The 25,875-nt window shown below is 51.1% G+C and overlaps 1 protein-coding gene across 3 annotated transcripts in view; it reads right to left on the reverse strand.

The window, feature by feature from the left end:
• KIRREL3 (kirre like nephrin family adhesion molecule 3) overlaps positions 1-25,875 on the reverse strand; it is a 362,476-nt gene that overhangs the window by 48,324 nt on the left and 288,277 nt on the right. For all 3 annotated transcript variants that reach the window (XM_063417734.1, XM_063417733.1, XM_063417731.1), the window contains 3 exons: positions 11,283-11,440; positions 7,643-7,793; positions 1,354-1,459 (listed from right to left, as the gene is read on the reverse strand). In XM_063417734.1, coding sequence (XP_063273804.1) covers positions 1,354-1,459; positions 7,643-7,793; positions 11,283-11,440 — 415 coding nt within the window. The remainder of the gene's footprint in view (positions 1-1,353; positions 1,460-7,642; positions 7,794-11,282; positions 11,441-25,875) is intronic.

Here is a 25,875-nt window from a genome sequence, read left to right on the forward strand (position 1 = left end):
GAGCCTGGGCAGTGTCCAGTACCCTCTGGGGGAAGAACCTTTCCCTAAATCCAACCTAAACCTCCCTGGGCACAGCTCCAGCCATTCCTTCAGGTCCTTTCCTTGGTCACCAGAGAGAAGAGAGGACCCATGGAGCCTCGGGGCTGGCAGGGACCCCATGCACTGCCTGCACCCCAGACCTTTGTCAGCAACAAGTGACGCATTTCCTCCTGCTCCAAATCTCCTGCACCACCTGTGCCCTGCTCTGAGCTCACCGTGCCAGTGCAGAGGCACTGCAGACTGTGGCTAGCAGAGATGACCCCACCCACTCAGGGAGAATGTCCCACTCAAGGGGATCCCATCCCCTGTGACCCCTCACATCTCCAGCACCTGCACCTCTGCTCTGGTCCCTCCCGAGCTCAGCTCCACCATGCTGGGCACAGTTAGGGTGGTTGCTTAAGGGCCATGTGGAGATGGTGATAGAGATGCTTTGCTCAAACCATGAAAGAGTGTGCAAAAAAAAGGAGAGGCATTTTCCCATAATAGACTTTTCACTCGGTGTGCATTGCTCAAGATGTCCCCAAACAGATGGCTCTGCCAGCTCAGTGCCAGGCCTCTTAATCCACTCCAGGCGCCGACAGATCCCTGACCGAGGAGCTGTTGCAGCAGAACGCAGCAGACACCTGGCGAGGGGCAGAAGAGGAGCCTCTCAATGTGCAACAGCGTCATCAAGGCCAGAGCAGCACCAGAGAGTGACCAGAGTGGGGATAAGGACCCTGCCACAGCAGGGAGGAGGGGCTGGCTGCAGCCATCGCATCCCTGGGCACGGCACGGGGGCAGCAGAGGCCACGGGGATGAGCCCCAGTGAGCACCAGGCAGTGAGAAACACGTGAGGGGTGGAACGGCCACCAGAAACCACAGCCAGAGGTGCTCAGCTCTCCTGTGTGGGGCTGACTTTGTTCTGAATTTAGGCTTCAAGCTCTGCTAGTTTCTGTGTGAAAGGCAAGTGAGCAATTTTCTCGTGTTAGCCTGAGAAATCTTAAGGAGGAATTCAAACAAACCTTGGGCAGTGAGCAACCACCTGCAGGTGGTGTTTTTCCAACACATTTACTGACTAAAGAAATGTTTACAAAAGGGTGTAGACACTGAATAACCAATTGTGTTCTTTGTACTGAACTACTCTATAAAAGTAGAATTTAGAAGAATAAAGTTTGCTCTCATCTTTACCATCATGGAATTGTTATTCCTGTGCCATCTGAAAATCAGTAACAACACTTCTGGGTTGCCTGGGTGAGGAGTGTTGCAGAGGAAGGTGAGACGCTCTCAGCAGAGGGCTGGGCGGAGGTGCCAGGGGTGCCAGGAGTGCCACCTTACCTGTACTGGGTGACAGCAGGGTTGGCCTTGGCGGAGCAGTGGAACTTCACAGTGTTGTCCTCCAGCACCGGCTGCGGCTCCACGGACAGGTTCACCAGGGGCGGGTCTGCAGACAGAGACAGCCCCATGAGCCACCCAAAGACACGGTGCTGCATTCCCCCCCTGCTGCCTGTCACTCTGATTTTTTCAGCCTTCTGATGTTTTCATATTTTCTGAATTCTTTCTCACATGAGTGTTATAAATAGAAGTAATGTTTATATTAATACAAGTATGTTTTTCATTCCTCTCTTGAAGAGGGAGCAATTGATGGACTTTTGGTTTGACCAGCGGAGTTGGAGATATAGCAACCTTATCCCCCAATCCATAGTCTGAGTGAAAAAACTATATCTATTGGAGTCAGATAATAAAGGTTGCTTTTTCACCCTGTGAACACATGGAGTCTGTGCGTTCCTTTCTTGTCTTATTGTGACAGCTGCCTGCCAGGTTCTCAGGCTACAAGGCAAAATTTGGCTGTAAGAAAGCCTGGCAAAAGCACTGACTGTGACAGCACAAAATGGCAGAATGGCTTGGATTGGAAGGGACCTTAAAGATTGTCCAGTTCCACCCCCTGCTACAGGCAGGGACACCTTCCACTAGACCAAGTTGCTTCAAGTCCTGTCCAACCTGGCCTTGAACACTTCCAGCTTCTCTGGGAAACCTCTGCCAGAGCCTCAGCACTCTCACAGGGAAGAATTTCTTCCTGAAATCTCATCTAACCCTGCCCTCTGGCAGTGGGAAGCCATTTCTCAGTTTAAAGCCATATAACGATTGTCAGACAGGCCGATGCCATGAACGCTGCTCTTCTCTTGAAGGGCTTCAGTGAATAAGACAGGAAGAGGAGCCACAGACACCATTTGATGTAACATTTCACTTGGAAAATGTGACTGCTGCCTCTGATTCTCATTTAAGGACATAAACTCGCCTGCTTTGAGACATACCAGTTTAATATCCCGCTGTATAACAATGATTTTTTGTCTATCCTCTAACTTTAAAGTGGCATTTCTGCTCTTTCATCAGCCTAATCATCTCTGCCAAGGCCTTACTGGTGTCATAGGCTGCTCCAGTCTTCCAACTGCTCCTCAGTTTCTCTCTTTTTCACGTGAGAAGCATCTAAATGCTTTAGCAGCAAATAAAATTTAGAAAAGAACTGACAAAAGCAAGTGGAAAATGGGCAAAATGTTCAGATGAAGAATATCCAGAGTTGTAATTTTTCATGATGACTGAGGTGGAGTGTCAGGCCTTCAGCTTTAGGTTTTAAGCATGGGACCTAATTTGAGGGGAAAAAGCAGAAAGAAATGGATCTGTGAAGGGTTTTTTTGGTGCCTGAAGAACGAGCTGTCCCATAGCAGAGGGGCTCTCCTGCCCTTGAGGTTGGAGTCTGCTGCACATATGCAAAACCACATCCTAAAAACAGGACATGTTACGTGTTCAACTTTACCTGCAGCCTCCCTCCTCTTCCAAGTATTCCAGCAATGTCCTTCCCAGCTGGAAAATGGGGAAAAGGGGGCAGAGAAGGAAAATGGGCAGAGAAGCTGGGTGGTACCCTGTTGCCCTGGTTTTTCTGTTTTTTTTTAAAGCCTTCTACTTTTTCATAAGATGGAATCAGTTCTTTAGTTCCTGTACAATATTAAGAGTCAGTTTTTCACTTTTGCACACTTTGGAACATAAACAATTATTGTTTTTGTTTACTGTCCTTTGTTTACATATTTCTAGCCTGAAAATAATCTTGGTTGACAGCTGGTCTGGCTAGTGGGGTGAAGGTGTCGTAACCCCAGAAGCCAATCCATAACCAGACCCACAAATGTATAAAAATGGAAGAACTAAACAGGCTCGCCCTCTTTTTGGGGAGCAGCTTTTCACTGCAGAGGTGCTGCCCCCATGTTGTTGTTTTGTGTGCTGCTTTCACAGCACCCCTGGTCCAGGGCCCCTCCCTTGGCCTCAGCTGTGCTGGGGCACCCCAGAGCCCTGGGCTGGGTGTGGGGTCAGCGCCGCAGGGCTGGACACGGCCCAGGGCTGCAGGGATGCTGTGGAGCCACGGCTCCAGACAAGCCCAGGAGTGCCCTTGTGTTGAACAGGGATGGAAGCTCCCTGCTGGCCTCTCCCTCCACCACCCCTGACACATATCAGGGTCCTGCCGGGGTCACCTGGCTCTGGCAGCTCCTCAGTGCCTTTTCCCAACTGGGCATACTGGTGTGGGAACTAACCCCAAAGCCACCCCGGGTCATTCCAGCCCTGCCAGGTGCAGGGTCGGCAGCCTGGGGACAGCAGCGGAGGTGGCCTCGGTAGTGACCTGGCTGGGCAGGAGGGAGAAGCAAAGGCGGGGTCCCGGCGGAGCTCCAGCGCCTCCTTCTCCTCCGCCCCGCGGTGTTTACCCAGCCGGAGCCTGGCTTTGTTGTGAGCAAAGCCACCTGCCTTCCTGATGGGAAATTATGACGGGGAAATTATAGGTATTTTCAATTTACCCTAATTTCATTTTAAAATGTGCAATTCAAATGACAATAAAGATGGGCGCAGTTGGGAATATAAATGAGCTTCCCTGACATAGCAGCCCAGAGATGTATGGCGGGCTCCTAATTCATTCCCAGGCATCCTGACACTTCCCTATTGTTAGACAACAACAGCTAATCACCTTCCTTTGTTAAGTATGAATCACACTTCTCTTTAGTAGCTTCCCCATTGTTTGATGGGTTAGGAGCTGTGCCTACGATTTACAGAGAGGAGCCTCTTTGTATTAAAATGAGCCCGTCTCCCTCCTGCAATCAAAATAATAAAAAAAATAAAATTAAAAAGACAAAAAAAAAAAAAAAAAAAAAGAGCAAAGGAAATGAATTAAAGTCTTTGATCTCGCTTTTCAAAAATGGGATTGGGCTTTCGAGTATTGTGGGTGCTGTGGATCGCGTGGGCTTGTGTGTGCCAGAGTGTTTCGGGGCATTTTAAAGGGAAAAGAGACACAAATTGTAACTCATCAAGATGTAATTCCACTCGATTACAATTATAATTCCTGCCTGGCTTCTTGTAATGAATTTGAATGATGGAATGAGATAGAGCCAGCCCACAGGCAGTGGGAGGAGAGAGTGCGAGTGCTCGTGCAGGTGCCGTGTTGCACCGGGATGGGCACCGGGACTGGCACCGGGATTGGAACCGGGACTGGAACCGGGACTGGCACTGGGACTGGAACTGGGACTGGAACTGGGACTGGAACTGGGACTGGCACCGGGACTGACACTGGGACTGGCACCAGGGCTGGTACCAGGACTGGGACTGGGACTGGGACTGGAACCGGGACTGGCACTGGGACTGGCATCAAGACTGGCACCAGGACTGGCACCGGGACTGGCACTGGGACTGGTACCAGGACTTGCACCGGGACTGGCACTGGGACTGGTACCAGGACTTGCACGGGGAATGACACCAGGATGGGCACCAGGACTGGCATGGGGACTGACAACAGGACTGGCACTGGGGCTGGTACCAGAACTGGCACCAGAACCATTCGTCACCAGCCCCGCAGCCCGGGAGGCACCTTGACAAACCTCTCAGCTCCTGCTGTTCCCACTCAGCACCTCAGGACTGTCCGCAGGCTGAGCTGTGTGGGCTGTGCTGGCATTGCCCTGCCAGGTGCAGATCCCTCTCCGTGCCCCTCTCCTCTGTGGACAAGCCCTTCCAAACCTCTTCACTAAGCCTAAGAGGCCACTTCAGCCCTGGGCTATGCAGCCCCCAGTGGGAAGCACAAAAGCAAATCAAACACTGCAAAGCTCCAAGGATGAACACAGCAGGAGACTCTCCTGCACAGCCATGTGGCCCTCATCACCCTCCACTTTCCTTCTCCTCCCACCTCCTGCAGAAACATACAGATGAAGCCAAATCCCTTCTTGGTATGACAGAAAGGTGTAAAAATGAGCAACTGCACGTGTGTGTGCAGAGGCTTGGAGCAATGGCTTTGGATAAGCAATAACCCTGCTCCTCCCCATCCCGGCACAGCATTGCCATGGAGCCACTGGGCTCCTGCAGTATAAATAGTTTATGGCATATCAAACTATTAAACATGATTTTAATCCCACTTGTGATGTTCGAGGCATAACTCACAGGAGGCTGACTTTGATGTGGCTGGTGGAACGGAAATCACATTGAACAGATGTTCCAGCTGGAGCCGCTTAGCGTTTCCATTACAGACCCTGCACTGGGGCTTTTTCCTTTCTCTTTCTGCCAACCCCCCTTTTTTTATATATTTGGAAGGGGAGGGTTTTATGACTCAGCTCTTTCATTGCTGCTCTGATGGTCAGGCATGAGATTGATGGGACCCCAACTTCAATTTCCCATCAGGTGAAAGAGGATAATCTCTCCCACCATGCTCACCCTTCCTAGGGATAACCTCCATCCTGGTGTTCTCTGCTGCCTGTGAACATTGGCTGATGTTCTTTTGAGTTGCAGAAGAAAATAAAAGAAAGCAGTAGGAGGGATTTACCAGGCTGCTGCTTCTTGGGAAGGATTATTTTTGGTTCTCTGGGATTATTTTGCAAGGCCATCTCTCAAACCATGCAGCTGGGAGATGTTTGCTGTGGTGCCTCCACTGCTGGAGGTGGAGAGTGCAGGGTCCAGGGCGATGCTGCAGCTCATGCCAGGCTGGGAAGAGCTCCCCAGCCAGCAACTGCTGCCTGCTTTTCCTTATTCTTGCAGAAACCACTTCTTTCCCCAAGGTGCTGCTTCTCTGCTGGATATTGGAAGAAGACCCATGAGCAGGACTTCCCAGAACAATTCCCAAGGGGAAAATTAGTGGCCCAGGTATTTTTTGCTTAAGAAAAGCACCTTTAGCTCTTTGCAAAGTGCTCGCAGTTGGTTGTCTACAAGGCTGGGAGTGAAACCTCATGAGCTAAAGCTGGGTTAAGAGTTGCACTTGATGATCTTAGAGGTCTTTTCCAACCTTAACAATTCTGTGACTCTGTTAATAGATGCAGCTAGAGCAGGCTTTTGCATCCAGGTCAAAATCCATCCCATCTCAGCTTGGTTAATCCATCTTAGTATTTTCCTATCCCATCATCCATCCAGCTTTGGGAAATTGATATCCTCATTAGCCCCCATTAAGAACAACATTCTTTTAGTAGCTGGGTAGAATATTATTGTTATTATATTCACAGCATGGAGTATTTAATAGCTCAGAGTGGAAACTGGTGTTCTTTATCAGGTTTTTCTCTTTCCCAAGCAGATTGCAAGTGGCTCGGGGATTCAGCTCACGTCTCCAGCCCACACTGTACTGCCCGGTGTAATGATGTCTCTGCTCCACGTTGTTTGTGTGAGTGTGTCTCCAGCTATTGTAGCTGTTTGCTGGCTGTGAAATAACCCAAGCTATTATCTCATTTTATCTGCCCAGTTCTGTCAGGACATGCAGCCAGCGACCCAAGAGCCTGGTAATCTTCCGGCAGCAAAAGCTGGAAGTCTTAAATGGTGAATTTTCTGCTGTGCTTGAGTTTGTTCAGTTGAGTTTGCCAGTTTTAATTGGTCTCTGGAAAGCAGCTGGCATGCTAATACTGAACATCCTGCTTTTGCAAGTCGTGGGTAAATAACAGCTGCAGGAACTGGGTGTGTGAATGGAGCCTGGCTGGAAGGGGTCAGGAGCAATGGCTACTGCAGAGGAGGAGGGAAGAGGCCTGTGAATTTTGAAGGATGGCAGGTTTTGCTCTGTGGATTTACAGTAAAGGGTGAATAGTACAGCTCTGAACACAGCCCTGTCCCCTGAGGTGGTGACTGGCTTTGTGTCATGCGAGGGACACTGTTCCGATCAGATGTCTCACAAAAACATCACTGAACTGCCTGTAAGTCTGGAAACACATGATTCTGCACCAGAAACCCTAACAGGACTTATCTCTGCTACTGGCCATGCCCATAGATGTTGATTGCTCACCCAAATCCCTTTGGGATCCATCCCTGCTCCAAAGACACCCGAGGGCCTGGATTGGGGCACGTTGGTCCACCCAGAGCACAGCAGCTGGTGCTGCTTTTGCTCAAATCCATGGACACGTGGGAAGCAGGATATCCCTGCTGTGTGGGCCTTCCTTGGTGCTCCAGGGGAGTCATGAGATCTCCCAGCTGTGACTTCACTCTGTCCACACACCAGTACATCCCAGTAAAGAGAGACCCCCAGTCCCAGCATGCTGCTCCTGACTGCAGCCAGAGCGCCGTGGGGCAGTGGTGGGGAGGGCAGAGGACCGGGGTCCCCCAGCAGCCAGGGGTGCTCAGCTGGCTGTGCACTCACGCTGGATGTCGATGGTGACAGAGGTCTCCTTCCCGCTGGGAATGGCTTTGTTGGTGGCACGGCACACGATGCTCTCCCCGTTCTCGATGTCCGAGGGCGCGATGAACAGGGTGCTCACGATGCTCTCCCTCTTGCCATCACGGAGGAGAGTCTGTGAGGGGGAAACAGGGATGAAGAAAGAATTTCCCCACTGGAGAGGGGCTCCTTCCCCATCCCCAGGCTCAATAAGAGCTTCTCAGCCAAGCAGCTTCCTGCAATAACGATTCCTCCGGCTGGAATCTGCCAAAAGCCTTAGGGGAATAACAAAGACAAATTTCACAGCACTTCTCTGGGAATTGAGCTCTTAACTCCCATCTGCTTCCCTGCAGCCCTGCTGTGCCCAGGCCAGGGAGGGAAGCTCCAGTGAGACACATCACCCACAATCCCAGGAATGAGGGGGCCAAAAGGCTTCATGACCCTGCTGTCATCTGCCAGGTGAGTGCACAAAGCTGCCTGGGCATTTGTGGGGGGCGATGGGGGGTGATGCCAGCTGCCAGCAGCACGGACAGACCCTGGCCATGGGTCCTTGGCTGCCAGGCTGTGGTCTGGCCCAGCCTATGGTAAAACATCACCTGTCAGGTGTTCCCTGATGGGGGCCAGACATCCAAATCCTGGTGGTAACCAGCTCTGCCTGCTTGGCCTTGGCACTGTGCTTCTTCCCTGGATTTATCTGACTTCAGCTGTGGTGCCCTGCCATGCCTCTTTTGGGAGCACAGGAGCCTGGGAGCGCTTCCTTACCACCCCCTAATCCTCCTGCAAGTTCTTACAGGAGGGCACGTCACCCCATAACCCTGACTTTGATAAACTGAGCCCTCAGAGCTCTCAAGATGTTGAGTGGTTTTCAGTCTTTTAATCATTCTCCAACCTCTGACCTTGCTCTGGTTTATCAACAGTGGATTTTTGACCCTGCCAGGCAGTTTTTCCTTCTAAGTCGGTATCCTTCAAGTTTGTTCCTCACACTGTAAGACAGAGCTTTATTGGGAGATAAACAGATGTCAGCAAGATGTGTGCATGTGGCACTTGGGGAAATGGTTTAGAGGTGGCCTTGGCAGTGCTGGGGAAGTGGTTGGACTTGATTTTGGAGGGCTTTTCCAACCTAAATGATTGCTTGATTCCAAGACTAATGCTTTCCCTGGGCTCATTGTGGCACAGCCTTCAAACTTCACATAGGTTTGTGCCTCTCAAGCACATGAGACAAGGAATGATGCTGAGAAATTGTCACCACAATCAGCCCAGAATCCCAGAGCCATTAAGATTGGAAAATCCCTCTGAGATCGAGTCCATCCATTTACCCAGCACTGACAGCACTGACTCGCCAAACCACCTCCCTCTCCACCACAGCCACAGGTTTTTGGAACACTTCCAGGGATGGGGAATCCACCACCATGCTGAGAGCCTGTTTCAGTGTCTGAATACCTTTCCAGTAAAGAAATTTTCCCAATATCCAATCTAAACATCCCCTGGAACAATTTTAGGCCATTTCCTCTCATCCTGTCCCTTGTTCCCTGGGAGCTCAGCCTGACTCCTGTCCTGGCTCCCTCTCCTGTCAGGGAGTTGTGGAGAGCAAGAAGGGTCCCCTGAGCCTCTTTTTCTCCAGGCTGAGCTCCCACAGCTCCCTCAGACACTCCTGGTCCTGCAGCTGGTCCCTCCCCAGCCCTGTTCCCACCTCTGCACACAAATGCAGGATGCTGCTCTGGCCTTGCTTTGCTGTCACCCTGTGTGCTCTTCCCTTGGGGAACAGCCCCACTTTTGATGCTGGGATGGAGGTGAACCCTAAATCTGTGCAGAATTTCCCCTGTTTGAGGTTAACCTCCAAATCCTGCAGGATCCTGTAATGCTCCCTGTCCCCTTCAACACGGATCAGGTGGATTTCAGTCAGCTGTGGCTGTTCTGTGCTGCCTGGCTGGGATTGCAGGGGGCTGCATATGGATCAGCTGGTGGACCGGAAATTCAGAGTAAAAAAGAAATTATCACTCAGTGTGAATGGTTTCAGGCAGTCTGTAACTCAAAGAGGGCTTCTTTTTGGTTGGCTGGAATATCTGGATCCAAGGAAAGCTGGGTTGGGTTTCAGTTTTCATGAAAAAGCAGAAAGAGGCAGATTGAGGAACTATTTTACAGGGAGCTTCAAAAGGGAAATGTTTCTAGACCACACAGACACCAAAAATACAAACTTGCCACTCAAAGAAATGTCTAAAATGGTCTTGTAGTTTTTCTAAAGGCTGATTTTCTTTTTTTTTTAATGTGGAAGGGCCTCATGGAAACCTTCAGGAAGTCAGGAGAAAATGAGGTTCAGCCTCAGAAACAGAGGTTTTCCTGACTCCAGGCAGAGGGAAGGATGCTTCCCTCAAGCAGAACAGGGCTCCCCTCCCAGCCCATCCCTGCCAACAAAATGCCATGGAGATCTCTGTGCTGTGGGAGATGTATCTGCAGCCTGGAAAACTCTGCTTTGGAAGGGGGTTTTGTTGGAAATATTTTCAAGATGGGCATTCCCCCTTCTCTGCCCCCCACTGCTTGTGGGTCTGAAACGGAGAGGGCTCAAAATTTTTTTCCTCAGGGCCAGGCCTGGCAGCCCTGGAAGGGAGAGCTGGGGGTGAGGGGGATAAGCTGTGAACAACAGCACGTCAACGGCCTGGATTTTAATTAAATCCACTCGATTTGAGTGGGAGAGAGAGGTCAGTTCTCTCTGGCTCTAATTAGTGCTGCCTCTCGCATCGCACGCAGGGAGACGGGGCAGGTTCCCCTCTGCTCGCCCCCGCTGCAGGGAAGCAGCTCAGCTCCAGCAAGGAGGAGGAGGAGGAGGCAGGGAGGATGTTCTGCCTCCTCTGCTCTCCCCAGCAAATCAGGGTATTGCTGGAATGAGGCTGGATGGAGGCTTCACAGTGGCAGCCGAGGATGAAATGTTTATTAAAGATCTTCGGGAGCTCGAGGAATGGCTCTGACTGCCCACTTTGAAGTTTTGGCTGCAAACTGACCCATTTTACTGTTTAGAAATTTTCATTAAAACTGTCGAGTGTTACTGAATCTTTCACACTCACCAACCATCAGGAGCCCATAAACGGGAGAACATGTGGGGGTCTCATTCCCAGTGTGCTGCTGATCGCTCTTTGATGATTTCCTTCACGACCCAATAAAGACTTTCTGTCTAAATTAAAAATATGCCAAGAACCCTGATAATTTTTCATGGAAAACTGCAGTTGGAGGAGGGGACACCCTTTTGATCCAGAGGTTCTGTTGCAGGACCAGAACCAGGACTGGGTCAGTGCTGCTGTACACAATATTAACAGCACACCCAGGTGGGATTAACAGGGCAGGAGTGGCCACACCAGGTGATTACGAGCTGGGAGAAGGTACAAAAAGCAAAATTCAGAGCAGAGCCCATTTTGGTGACAGTTTGTGTCTTCTCACTTCCATCCTCCTGACTTTTCCTCCCAGCCTCCCCACTGGGAAGGTTTTATGGAGGGATGCAGGGTGAGAGTCTCAGCTCTGCAGAGCTGAGGGTGCTGCTCCAAATGCTTTGGGGTTGTGTGAAAGTGTCAGGCCTGGTACCCCTGTCATGAGCCAGGGAAGAGCACAGGCCTTGTCCCAGCCCATCCTGCCTCACCTTGGAATAGGTGGCTCCGTTGATGACTTCTCCCCTCCGCATCCAGATGATGGAGGCTGCTGGCTTGGCGTTGTCTGCGTGGCAGGTCAGGTTCAGGGGATCTCCTGCTCTCAGGCTGATGATGGGCCCCCCCATAATGACAGGGTCATCTGGAGGAACTGCAAGGAAAGCACAGAGCAGACAATGTCATCTGAAGCATGAAACCTGGAGTCACCTGTGGGGCTGGGCTGCCAGGACTGGCCTGTGACCTCTCAGACCCTGCAGGTGGTTTGGGATGGCCATGGCAGTGCCACTCCTGTCTCCAAGTTAGAGCCACCTGCCTTTTGCTGCTCTCATGAGAGCTGTGCCCCAGATTTGAACTCCAGCAGCAGCAACTGGGGAAGTTTCTGAGAGGACTTGGGCAAGGTGGCTGCAAGCTTTGCAGGAATATGAGGGATCAGGTCTGTGGCAGATAAATCCACCGAAGGCTACTAAATCCTCAAAGCCCTGGATGTCCCTGAGCTGCAGACTCTGTGAGGATGGGAAGTACTTGAAAGCAATAGCCCTGCTTGAAATAAATATCCCTGCTTCCCATGCCTGTTCCTCTCTTCCTCCCTGGCGATCTCTAACTGGCTGCTGCTGGACACAGGGTGTGGGGATTGGAGGATTGGGTGTGACCCCTGCTCTTCTGACTGCAGAGTGGGAGGGAGGTGAGGGTGTTTGGGGGTAGAAGGGCAGGACAAGTTGGATTTGGACCTACAGGACTCAGGGTGGAATAACCTCTGTGACTTCCAGGTGCCTGCTTTTGAGGAGGGCTCCCTTGGCAGCTCTCTGTCCCAGAGGGACCACGGAGGAATGGGGGAAGCCCTGGGCACTCCCTGCTCTCTTTGATGTCCCTGTCACTCCTCACAAGCAGGTTTGGTCTCTTCCTGCCACAGGGAGGCTTCTCAGCACCTCCTTCTGGGAATGCAGATCTAGCCAGGGGGGGCACAGAGACATTTAAGACCTTGGTCTTCCTTTGTAAAAAGTTTAGTTTGTAAATGAAACAAATTTAGTTTATTTGTTCTTTCTTTTTGTTATGGATTTTGGAAGTGAAGAATGTGTTTTGATATGAGAAATGAAATATTGGTTAGTTTTGAGTTGTAAAATTGTATAAAGATACGAAAGATATTGATGTAAGGTATTATTGTTAACTTTTTTAAAAACTGACTTTTAAGAGATGGGAAATCCAGCTGGAGAGAGAGGCTGTTCTTTAATCCTGCAGAGAGGAGCTTTTATCTCTGCCACCCTGATGGGTCTGCTCCATCCAGGATCTGTGCTGGACATGGAGCTTTGTCCAGCTCCTCATGGAATCAGAGCATAATCTGGGTTGGAAAAGACCTTTAAGATCAAGTCCAACCATTCCTCCGTTACTGCCAAGCCCACCACTAAACCATGTCCTCAGGTGTCACATCCACATGGCTTTTAAATCCCCCCAGGGAGCAGTACTGCATCCTGTTCAGAGGTGAGCCATGAAAAGTTCAGCCTTACTGACCATTGGTGGGTGTTTCATCAAGAGATAAAATATTCCTGACTCAGTAAGACAAATGCACTTTTACTTCTGCTCTGTGAGAGACCTGAGTTTGGCCCTCCCTCTCCCTGGCTCTTTACAGCATTCCCAATTCCATGGATACCTCACATTATTCCAGGGAAACAGCAGGGAACTTCCCTGATGCTGAAAGCTGCTGGGAACCTCCTCATTGAGAGCCCTTCCAGCCCAAACCACTGCCCAAAAACACTGAGCTTTTCCCAGCCACGACCCTTGGGAAGCCAAATGCTGTTCTTGCTACAGACAGATGTGTTGCCCATCCATCCATGCCTGTCTGGGGGCTCCTGGGGCCCACGTGGGGCTGGGAGGCCAGCAGGAATGTGAAGGACACATGAAAGCCATTCTCAAGAAATGGGAAATTGCTCAAACCCTGCTCAGAAGTGAGTTGTTGGAGCCCTGGAAGCTGAGAACTTCAGGCTTTCTGTGCTGACAGGCACTGACCCTCAAGCAAGCATCACATTTGACCTGAGGCTGTGGAACAGGCTTCCAAAATTGAGCGATAGCACCGGGATTATGGCTGTGTAGTTTGAATAGAATTGTGTAATATCACCGGGTGGAAAACTTAGAATTTAAGGCTTTAGACTATAGTAAGATATATATAGCAATATGGAGGATTTAGGATGTTGGCTAAGTTCTTCTTTCACCTTCTTCTTCATGGGTTTGGGTGGTTTTTCCTAATTGGGTGGAAAGGTCCACATTGCAGACCTTGGGTGGTCAATTATTGGGTTAAAAGTATAAACAACATAGGTGTCATCTCGTTAGAGGATACTTAGCACTTAAAAGACCTTGGAAAGAGTTAGAAACAGAGCCATTTTCTACCTTGTTAACTGGGACTCACAATTCCTGAGACTGCACTGCAGATAAGAATTAATAAACCTCTGAGTCTGAACACGAAACTGCAGCTCCCGTGCATTTAATCCCAGCTCTAACACGAAGAACAGAAGATAACAAACCAACAGGGGGTGGCAGAACCTCCAAACCTCATCATCCTTCTGAGGGGATGTTGGGTGAAATCCGACAGTTTTTTGCCAAAGTGGAGCTGGTTTTGTTCCGAGTCAGTGCTGTTCCCCCTCAGAGCCAAAGTTGGCCTAAGCCCGCTCTGAAATCCCCAAGCTTGTCTCTACTCCTCAACTGTCCCCACGTTGTGGTTGGCTGAGGAATATTTAAAAACTCCTCCCTGGCTCCTCCAGCGCCCGGCTGGGGTCGGGAATTGGGAAGGGATTCTGTTCCCTGACAATGCAGAGGTGGCTGCCTGCCCCAGGCCGGGATTTGCAGATGTGCTGCGGGCACACCCCGCTGCGCACACGCTACTGCCAAGCGCCGGGAGTAATGGGATTTTTCAGCTCAGTGGGTGGAACCCAAGGACGGGGGGAAAAAGCTTTTCTACACGGATCCAAAATGTACTTTTTATTTTTTATTTATTTATTTTTTTTTCAGACTAAAAGAGTGGAAAAAGAAAGTGAAAATCTGTGGTTTGGGTTAGCTGGAATGCCTGTCACTGAGATTTTAAAGTGGGAACAATTCTGCTCCATTCTGATGTTATTTAACTATAAAGGAAGTATGAATTTTAATTTAAAAATTATTTATTTTATTTCATTGGATGAGTTTATGCTGTTTAAAACCAAATCTGGCATTTTTCAATAGTTTTTTTCCCCTTCACTGAATGCATTAATTGAATTTGACCTCTGGTTGTAAAAAATATTGAAAATTCATCTTGTAGAGTAGGGAATAAACCAACCCACAAATCTTTCTCTGAAGACCCTCTTGGAATTTAATAAAGAAACATTTATGGTGGGATGTTTGACATTCCTGCCTTTTTTTCCTCATATTCCTCCAGCAACATCTCCCCTGCAAAGCAATATAGTGTGTCCACTAGGGGATATTATGGGACAGGGGACAACATAAGGCAAACAAGCATGGAATCACTTGTGTGGCCTGTGCCAGAAATCCTCAGTTTTTACTGTTTTGGTCCTGTTTCTTCCTATGGGATCAGCAGCCAGCCTTGAGGAGCTGCTTATGGCAATGAGGAGAGGATGGGTTCTGGCTACCTCTTCCCAAGTAAATGGTTTTCATCACCCAGTCCTCCAGGTAGCCGTGAATTATTGATGTCTCCAGGCTCCCTAACAGGGAATTTGCTTGGGGTGGAGAGTCTGATGAAGAGGAATCAGTGATGTCTCTCTAACTTCTGCAATATGAAGGATGGATGCATTCCTTCCCCACCCCAACTCCAGCCTGGGAGAGGAGGCAGAGGAGGAGGAGAACGAAAAGATGAAAAGGGGAGAAGAAGAAAGGAGGGAAAGCAAAAAGAGTAGTATAGAGCCATGATCCATTATTCATCCACTGTGCTCCCAGGATTGGTTGTTATTATGAGGCACCACTACAGAATCTGGTCTCCTAATTTCTAATCACGTAGCTATGGAAGCGCTAGCCTTCGTGATTAAACCAGGGCTATAAATAGGAAGAGTTGTTTGGGGTTGCAGGGGGTTATACCTGACAGCAAAGCAAATGGACTTAACCTGCACATGGTCAGGAAGATTCAAATGATGGAGAAGGGATCCAGGGCAGCTCAAGCCCACAGGAACAGAAAGCTGGATGGAAAGGACCTCAAGATGCACCAGGGGAGTTGTAGTTGGGATATTAGGGAAAAATTCTTCACTGAAAGGGTGGTCAGGTGGGAACAGGCTGCTCAAGGCAGTGGTGGAGTCCCCATCCCTGGATGTGGCACCTGGGGACGTGGTTAGTGGTGAACATGGTGGCAGTGCTGGGGGGATGGTTGGACTCCATGGGCTTACAGGGCTTTCCCAACCTGAATGATTCCAGAGTCTATGACATGCAGCTTTTTAGGGGGTGGGAGTCCCCCTAAATTATCCCCACATGGACATGAGAGTGACAGTGAGACCTTCTGGAGGTTAATCACCCCAGCAGAAGTCTCCTGTTCCCCACATTGCCCTCAAGACCTCAGCTGGACACTTGTCCCTCTCTTCACTGCAGACAAAACTTTCCGAAGAAATGCTGACAAACTTCTCCCTGCCAAACCCCTCATTTTCTGTCAAAATACAGGAATTGCTGAGTATTTCTAAACCAGTCCTGGACAGGCTTAAATCCATTCTCCATAGCTCTGGGCTGCCTGGATGAGAGGGGACAGCTTGGGGTCTCTGCTCCCTGCCCTTTGGAAAAGTGCACTCACAGCACATCATCATAACGAAACACAATTAAATGATGGTGCTCTTGGTGCATTCTTCAGCTTTTTAAATTAGTTATTGGAGGCTTTCCTGCACACTGTCCCACCCTGCACAATGTGATTAATTAGTGAACCCCACAGAATTCTTCAGCGCTGGGCTGAGACCCCAGGCTAAGGCTGCCTTTGGGTCAGGAACGACGTGGATCTCTTTCAATGCTCCCGGCAGCTGGACGAGGATGTGGCAAGCAAACAGAGCCTCAGTCATTAGCAATATTTACTGAGACAACAGGATCCTCCAGCAGCCAGGTCCTGGAAGTGGAGGAAGCAAAAAGCCCTGCAGCCACCAGTACATTTTCCCTAATTAAGGCTGCTTTCCTGTGTTGTGGCTGGTACCTTACTGCTGCTGGGTTTGTGTAATCAACCTCCTCTTCTTGGGGCCAACCTCTTCTTCAGTGTTAAGTGATTCAACCCCAACTCCTGCTGTTGGGAAGGACCAGCCAGCTGCTGGGCTGGAGAGGCAGACACTGAGCAGCCCCTGAGGCTTGCCCTGGGCCAAATATCTGCAAGGAATGCTCAGCTGGTGTTAGACTCAGCACAAGAGTCCCCTGTGGAAGAAAATTCCTTAGATAAGGCCTTGCTGATTGCATTGCTCATCTTCATGGCTCCCCTTCCCCAGGGGCTCTGGGCCCAGCTCATGTGGGAGTTTAACAAATAACAGTGACCAGAGGATGCTCCTGGTGATCACAGTGTGCCATGGACCACTGGAGGGTGCTTCCTGGCCCCAAAGCTGAGAGAACAAGTGTAAATCATTTGGGCGTGTTCAGCTTGGAGAGGAGAAGGCTCCAGGGAGAGCTCAGAGCCCCTGCCAGGGCCTGAAGGGGCTCCAGGAGAGCTGAGAGGGACTGGGGACAAGGGATGGAGGGACAGGACACAGGGAATGGCTTCCACTGCCAGAGGGCAGGGCTGGATGGGAGATTGGGAAAGAATTGTTCCCTGTGAGGGTGGGCAGGCCCTGGCACAGGCTGCCCAGAGCAGCTGTGGCTGCCCCTGGATCCCTGGAAATGTCCAAGGCCAGACTGGACAGGGCTTGGATCAACCTGGGATAGTGGAAGGTGTCCTTGCCCATGGCAGAGGGTGGCACTGGATGGGCATTAGGGTCCCTTCCAAACCTATTCTGTGATGAATCAAGAGCATCCCCAGGCTCCCCAGTGGGGACAGCTGCCTCGCAGTGAGCACTCGGTGAGAACACGAGGCCCTGTGGAGATGAAAAAGCCAAGCTGAGCACAGGTACCTTTGCTCCTGTGTTTTGTCTCTGCAGTCAGAGAAGCCCTGGGGAGCCAGCCCAGAGGGATCCAGCCGCCTCAGCTGAGCCTCTGTGCAGCGAGGGAGGGTGTGGGAGCTCTGCTCTGCTGTGGCAAAGTGTTTGTGCATTCAGGCACGGCGTTGCAGCTTGTCAGGGAAGCATGTTCAGCTCTTGTAGACAAGCCAGGCTTATGAGGCATCACAGAGCAGGTGCTGGGCCTGACCGGGCCCGGCGCTGCCCTGACCCGCACAGGCCGCTTGGCCATGGGGAGGTTTTGGAATACAAACCCTGCAAACAGAGCCTGCCTTTGCAAATCCCATCTCTGCTCCACGCTGGAGCATTTGGAGTCCAGGTTTGCTGGCAAGGCCCTTGTGAAAGAATCAGGATTCAATCTGCAGCCTCTGGAAGATGCTTGCCTGGAAGATGGTGATCCTCTGATCTCGTGGAAGGCGTTCCTGCTCGTGGCAGGGGTTGGACTAGCTGGCCTTCCAACCCCACATATTCTGTGTATTTATTATCCTGTCCTGTCCAAAAGGTGGTCAATGTATCACGACTTTGGGGGTGTGACTTTGGCAGTAAGCCCTTGCTGATGATATCCAGCAGAATGAAGAGTTAATTGGCTGTGGTATCGTTTCCGTGCATCATTTGGGAACATCCTCTTCTCTGCTTGAGAGCTGCAGGGAGCTGCCTCCTCTTCCCAGACAGTGTCTACTTTCCCCACCAGCCTTGGGGGCATTTTGGAGCTTTAGTGGTGTTGCTCTGCATGATGCTTTTGAGATCCTGGGGGGTTTTGGCCACAGTCATGGATGTTGAACTCCCTGGAGCTGATCAAAGGAAAAGAGCAGCTCCCCTACCAGGAGAAATCGGCAGAGGTTGCCTTGTTTAACTGGCAATATGAATTGGCTTCATTGGGGTGAGTTACAGTGAAAGAATCAGGAGCAGGTTGGGAGAAGACACAGGAAAAAGGAGGAAAATTTGGATGCTGGGGGAGAAAGAAGGTTCTCTGTTTCATCAAGTGTCTAGGAAAGCTTTCTAAAGGGAGGAAAAGAGTTAGAACACAAAACTGCTTTTAAGATGAAGCTTGCTACACTGGGTAAGAGAATCCCCTTACAGGGATTGTGTTTCTGGCAGAGTTTTCCAGCAGACTGCTCAGGGTCTCGCTGTATTATCAGCCCTGAAGGCTGTGAATTGTGAGGGCCTAAACCACTGCAGAGCAGCTTACAGCTCCAGGAGTCTTTAGCTTTCCATTTATCAGGCCTTTACACATTTAGGATTCAGATTTCCAGCAGTTCTTCAGAGCTAGGAAGGATATAAACAGACTCTTAGGTTTTGTGCAACACTTGAAAAGCAGGGATTTTGCTGTCTGAGCATTGTCATGGGCTGGGCTTCTCAGGGCAGCACCAGCTGGGGACTTGGGGCAGGACTGTGGGGCTCGGTGAGCTAAGATCTGGAGGAAACCTAGCCTGGATTCCAATTGCATCCTCCCCTCCACTGGCTTAATGTGTATCCATTCTACCTCTCCCCTTCCTGATGTAATTAGGACTTCAATCCTTTTGTTTTGGCAGGTAAGGAAAAATGAACAACACAGAGTGAATGGTCTGAGTTTAAATGGGGTCAGCACAGGGCTTGGAGCCCTTCCTGACTCCAGGGTGTAATATTCCCCCTTCAAGTGTGACTGATCAGATCTTCCTTTGCAACCTACATCTGAAACCTGGAGACCATTCCTGTCTGCAGCTGCTCAGCAGGAGGAGGCTCCACTCTTCTTATCCTTACCTTTGCATCCTGGGCTCAATCCCAGCAGTGTGGGATTCTGCCCTTCTGCTCTGCCCTTGTGAGACCCCATCCACAGAGCTGAGTCCAGCTCTGGAGCCCTCAGCACAGGAAGGAAATGGAGCTGCTGGAGTGAATCCATGGAAATGCTCCGGGCTGGAGCCCCTCTGCTCTGGAGCCAGGCTGGGAGAGCTGGGAGTGCTCACCTGGAGAGGAGAAGGCTCCAGGGAGAGCTCAGAGCCCCTGCCAGGTCCTAAAGGGGCTCCAGGAGAGCTGGAGAGGGACTGGGGACAAGGATGGAGGGACAAGAAACAGGGAATGGCTTCCCACTGCCTGAGGGCAGGGCTGGATGGGATACTGGGCAGGAATTGTTCCCTGGGAGGGTGGGCAGGCCCTGGCACAGGGTGCTCAGAGAAGCTGATGCTGCCCCTGGATCCCTGGCAGTGTCCAAGGCCAGGTTGGACAGGGCTTGGAGCAACCTGAGACAGTGGAAGATGCCCCTGCCCATGGCAGGGGGTGGAATGAGATGAGCTTCAAGGTCCCTTCCAAGCTGAACCAGTCCATGATTCTCTGATTCTGCAAAACAATCCCTGGAGCTGTCTGCACCTTCCCTACACAAGACAGGCTGAAAACAACCCAGCCCGTATTGTCCATGGTCAATTTACAGAGGCCACGCTGGCTCTGGGATGAGCTCTGGCGCTGTTTCCAAGCATGCAGCCCCCTCTGTGTGCTGCCAGCCTCTGGCCCTGCTGAGATTGGCATGGCACAGAAGGCTGGTGCTTTGTGTGATGCCTGCATGACTGGCACCCTTCCTGCATCAATCCCATGCCAAGCCCTGGCAGGGTCACCAGCCCTGGGACGGGTGGCAGTGGGATGGGATTCTTGCTCCATGCCATACAGAGCTGTCCCCTAGTCCTTGCTCGGTCAGGGAAGGATGGGAAAAGGAGGATGTTGTGTCTACAGGTCCCCTGTTGTCCCTGCTGTGTCCTGGCCACATCTTCCCCAGCCTGATGCTGCCTCATTCCTCCTGCCTACCCATGGGAGCTGAGCCTGGACAGCCTGAAAAATGCTGGGCAGCTCCTGGTGCCCCGGAATGGTGGCGGCTGCTGCTGGGAGAAGAAGGAGAGGAAAGAGATGCAGGCAAACAGCACAGCCAGGGGAAAACACACTAAAAAATAAATCAAAAGAAACAAGGCAAGCCAGGGAGAAAAATAGTGATGAAAGTTTAAATAGCGCATCTCTCTCTGGGTCCTATTTGTCTTGTGGCACTTCGGTGTGTGTGTGAGCGGGAGGGGCCCAGGCAGCTGCCAGCAGTGCTGCCTCCTGTCCATCCAAGCAGACACCTGTATCCCTGTTTCCCTCCTGTCTCTGCAGCTGAGCCTCATTCATGGACCCTCCTCACATCAAGGAGCTCATGAGAAAAAAACCACTGATATTTCCTAAAATTCGCCCTTCCTACCGCACCCCCCCCCCCCCCTCCCTTTTTTCTTTCCTGTTTTCTGCTAATGATTTGTCTCTTTTTTCATCCAGCCTCTGGAAGTCTCACACATTCCACATTTCTAGGGTCAGCAGGATGGATTTCTCCAGTGGAACAATGTCTTGCTGGAGAGTGCAAATCCCTAAAATTCAGAAATGATTCCTAGAGATGGCTTCATCTCACTGCAGCAAAGCTCAGCTCTGCTTTCCCACTCAGCACCCTGGAGGGTCTGATTTTCCTCCATCTAAGCCCTCTCCAGGTCATTTCGAGGAATATCACTGGAATACTCTGCTTTTGCACGCTGAGGAAGGGTTTGCTCCTAGATTCTTGGCTAGAGAGTGTTTTAAATATTCAGTTTTCACAATGGATTGGAATTAAACCAGATGTCAAAGTTGTGAAATCCTTTGTGAGAGCTGGCTCTGGGCAGGATCCATTTTGGAGAGCACACAAGCAGATCTGACATGGGATAAGTGAGCATTTGTGTTCTATTGAAAAGCCTTCTATGTGAGGAGAAAGAAGTTTTGGCAGCCTCCTTCCACACTTCAACAAAGAGCCAGACGCTGTGCAGGCAGGTGGCTGGCCAGGTATGGAATGTTCACTCTGCAAAGAGCAAAAAACTTAAAATTTTCTCTCCCAGCTGAAAGGGCAACACAATGCCAAAGAATATATTGCATTTGTCAGGTCCTTGTTCTATTCTCCCCACCAAGGCAGCGTTTTTGGATGGATCATGTCAACAGCTACTGCCAAGCCCTAACTCAGGGTGGGGGGATTTGGAGGGAGCTGTTTTGCTTTGCTGTGTCTGCTCTGGCTGCCTGTAAAATGAAGATTGTTGCCCACAACTGAGAGAGGTGGGTCCGTGATCCAGGACAACCATGATTAATGGCTCCAATTCTGCCTGTCAGGATGGTGGAAAGTCAGGGTAAAGCTTCCTAGATGTATCAGCAGGGATGGGAGAGGAATGGAGGAAAAATTACCTGCCCACCTGGCCTTGTTACCACTGATGTAATCGAATTTCCTGATAAGAGCCCCTATCACACGCAGGATCCTGTGTTGGGGATGCCCCTCCCCAGCACAGGCAGCTGAGTATAAAATCCTGGAACTGTGGAACAGTTTGAGCTGGAAAGGACTTTAAAGCTCATCTTGTTCCACCCCCTGCCATGGACAGGGACACCTTCCACTATCCCAGGTTGCTCCAAGCCCTGTCCAACCTGGTCTTGGACTCTTGCAGGGATGGGGCAGCCACAGCTTCTCTGGGCACAGGGGAAACTGAGGCACAGATAGACCAGGTGTTCAGAATCCCAGACCTTCCCAGCTGGACTATCCCTTCATACCTGCTGTTGTGCAGGCCTCCTGCTCTGCCCAGCTGCCCTGCACCAAGACCTGTGCCAGCCCCATGCAAAGCCCCCACCTGCTTTGGAGGGACAGCAGGGGCTGTGGTTTGGGCATCCCACATGGGACCTTCTGTGAGAAAAGGAGGCTCAGGGGGGACAACTGCCTGACAGGAGAGTGGAACCAGGTGGAGGTCTGGCTCTGCTCCCAGGGAACAACAGACAGGACAACAGGAATGCATGAGGGGAGGGTCAGGTTGGACATCAGGAGAAATTTCCCCATGGAAGGGGTGCTCAGGCATTGGAAGGGGCTGCCCAGGGTGATGGAGTCCCCACCTCTGGAGGTGTTCAAGGAACAACTGGATGTGGCACTCAGTGCTCTGGGCTGACAAGAAGGGATTGGTCACAGGTTGGACCTGGGAGGTCTTTTCCAGCCAAAATGCTTCTGGAACTCTCCAAATGAACCTGGGACTCCACAGAGGCTGCAGCATCCTCACTAATCCTACACCAGACTGGTTAGAGATGCTCTTGGGGCTGAAACTAAAGAGCACAGCCCTGGGTCAATCTCCTTTGGAGGCAGCAGGGATCTGGTAAATTCAGTCCTGGAGCCCCTGGGAATCAGGGAAGAGCCCACGAGACTGCAGAGATGCTCCAAGCACATCTCGCTTTACTGCAGCTACAAACACCCTCCCACAAAGAGAAATACAAAGCTGAAGGGAAAAGCTGTGGTGTACCCTGGCTCGCCTCAGCTGCAGGACATGCCTGAACCTTCTCCTGGAGGGGGATCAGCAGGAACATCATTATCTCCCCAATGTAGGGCAGCACCCCTGCCTCCTCCTCCCCCTGCGCGCGGCTCCCGGGTGCAGACTGACAGATCAGAGAACGCAGGCAAAAAACCGAATTCATTATTTTTTCCATATGTCAGATAGTTTCAAATTGTTAAAAAAAAGAAAGAGAGAGTGAGAGAAAGAGGGGGATTATTACTGTTCATTAAAATATAGGGAAAAAAAGGAAAAGAGGAGCAAAACCCTGAGCTGGTCCCCTCCTTCAGGTGAGAGTGCTCTTAGATCCCCTCTCTTGTAGGATGGGGGGAGAACTCCTGCCTGCCTCCTCCCAGGAGGTGCCATGGAAATCCAGCGATGCAGAGCACAGTGGGATGACACAGGAGACTGGGACCTGGTCGTTAAGGTTTGGGGCTTGATTATCTGGATCTGTTTTGAGGCTGCACGTGCCTTGAGCTCATTAGTCAACACCTCTTCTGTTAATTAGCCGTGGTATTTACTATCCTAACAGCACCTTACAGGCCCGGGAGCCTCAGCAGAGCTGAATCCTGCATTTCCCTTGGGATGGGCCTGGCAGGGAGCCTGGCACACCAACCCATGTGTAAGGAGCTGGAAGGGCACGAGAGCAAGGCAGGCACCTCTCTCATTGTGCAGCACCAGGAGACCTCCCTGTCTCAGCTACGTCCAGGGCAGATGGTGGGTGGGTGATCCCAGGGGTGGGCACAGCCCTTCCCAGCTGCCTGCAGGCTGAAGAGGGCGAGGGGAGGTTTGTATTTTGAGCTTTGCTGCTTCTCTGTCCTCAGTCCGGGCTCCTGTCTGCTGCTCAGGGACAAGAAGACAGAACAAGATGCAAATTTCCAGCTCAGGAGCTCATCTTCACCGTTGTGGCCTTGGTGCTGATGCACTTGCTCAGTGCCAGAGGCTTTGCTCTCCCTTCTCCCATTTCCCTGCCTGGCACTGCTGGGATGTGCAGGTACCTGGTCTGATCCAGATATTCCAGACTCAGATGACAGAGAAGCACCTGCTCTCACCAATGCCAGGCACTCCAGTGCAGGATGGAGACATCACAGGGGTGCTTCATCATTCCCAGACTGCACTTTGGGAGGGATTCTACCTTCCTTTGGGTCTGCAAGGACTGATTTTATTTATTTGTTTTTAAGGTGAAAGGCTGATTTTTCTTTTTTCTTCTCTTTCCCTTAAAGGCCACAGCTTTGTCATGTGCTCCCCCTTAAAACATTCCCTGCCCCAAAGCCGTGGCTATTGCTGCTTTTCCCAGCTGCAGCCCAGGGCTGGAGAAAACCTGGATCTGGCTCCTGGGCTGTGTCACTGAGGAAACTGGGAACAGGAAAGGGTGAGAGAGACAAGACTTTAGGCCAGGCTGGGAAAATCTCCCTCGCATTTCCTTTGCTTAGGATTTAAAATATGACTGCCATTTCAAGGAAGAAGGATGCCTTTTCATTTGTAGAATCTCATAATTGGTTTGGGTTGGAAGGGACCTTAAAGACCATCCCATTCCACCCCCTGCCATGGGCAGGGACACCTTCCACTATCCCAGGTGGCTCCAAGATCCATCCAACCTGGCCTTGGACACTTCAAGAGATGGGGCAGCCACAGCTTCTCTGGGCACCCTGTGCCAGAGCCTCAGCACCCTCACAGGGAAGGATTTGTCCCTGTGGTTTCTCTGTCCCTGGCTGTTTGCACAGCAGGAGGATCAAACTGAGGGAAAGGATGAAGATTTTTCCCACCTGTTCAATCTGGGTCACTAGGGTGGGGATTCCCCAGGATTTTAGGCTGTTCCCTTGTGCTGCTCTCCATGGACACGTTGGGATGGACACACCAGGGCTGGGAAAGCTCCTACCTCACTCTGCAGGAATGATGAGAAGATTTCTTGACCCAACCACCCTTCCTTGGGCATGGATCCTTGTTCCTAAGTACTGAGTACCTGACATCAGCACAGACTGAGTTTGGAGGGATGGAGAGAGCATGGCTGACTGTGATGGAGATGGGCTAATGTGGGATCACAGGAGGATGTGGAGTGTTCCCTACAGCTCATGTCTACGCTGTGGCTGTTGGAAACAAAGGACAACCACGACAGATCTGTCCCTTTCCAGCACCCATTCCAGGCCATGGCAGTGAAGGCCTGGCACAGGTTGCCCAGAGCAGCTGTGGATGCCCCTCGATCCCTGGAAGTATCCAAGACCAGGTTGGACAGGGCTTGGAGCACCCTGGGGTGGTGGAAAGTGTCCCTGCCCATGGCAGAAGGGGATGGAATGAAATGGACTTCAGGGTTCCTTCCAACTCAAACCACTGCTGGATTCTGTGAATACTCTCATTTGCAGATCGCCAATTGGAAGTTCTTACATCCCTCCTTCCTTGGCAGGAACAGGCTGTGCATCGTGTTGAGTGATGCTCTTTCCAGCTCCACAGGAGACATTCCTACTCAGATCCCTGGCTGTGCTGCTGCAGAGGAATTGAGGGCAGCTCACACCAGGGACGTGGAAATTCAGTGGTGAAGAGGCACCAAGATGGACGAGGCGGGAAGGGCTGGGCTGGGAGCTGGGAGCTTTGATCTGGGTACCAGCCAAACCCTCCCAGGTATAAGACACCACCAGAAATAATAAATGAAGGCCTTAGAAAGAGATTTATCCCATGTCCCAGATCTGTCAGTGCCTTGCTTCCCTCCCCTCTCCCCAGCACCACGGGCCTGCAAACAGCTGGACTCAACCCCCCTGTGGCAGCTCCAGCCAGATAAAAACACTCCCTGTTCAACACACCCAGCCTGAGCCACCTCAGGCCTCTCACACCCCACATCCTCCCACTGCTGTGCTGGGCAGGGTCCTAAACCCTGTCCCTCACTCAGGCCAGGGGAATCCCAGGGATGCCATGCTAACCATCTCCTCAGGGAAAAGTGTAGCTGGAACTGGACATCCAGCTCTGCCAAACAAGCAACAACCCCCGGCTGTGCTTGAAGCACCGTGCAGAGCATTTAAAGATCAAACAGACCGAGCCCCTGATGATGTTGTGGCAGATCCCATGGGAGCTTGCTGGACACCAGGGCTGTGTCCCTGAGCTGCAGGGGTCACGAGCTCTGCAGACCTTCAGCCGCTCTGCAGTGAGGGCTGGGCAAATCCCCACGGATGAATCCAGCATCCATCAGCTGAGCTGGATCAATGCAGTGCAATTCC

This window comes from Prinia subflava, chromosome 22, assembly GCF_021018805.1.
Source record: "Prinia subflava isolate CZ2003 ecotype Zambia chromosome 22, Cam_Psub_1.2, whole genome shotgun sequence".
NCBI lineage: Eukaryota > Metazoa > Chordata > Aves > Passeriformes > Cisticolidae > Prinia > Prinia subflava.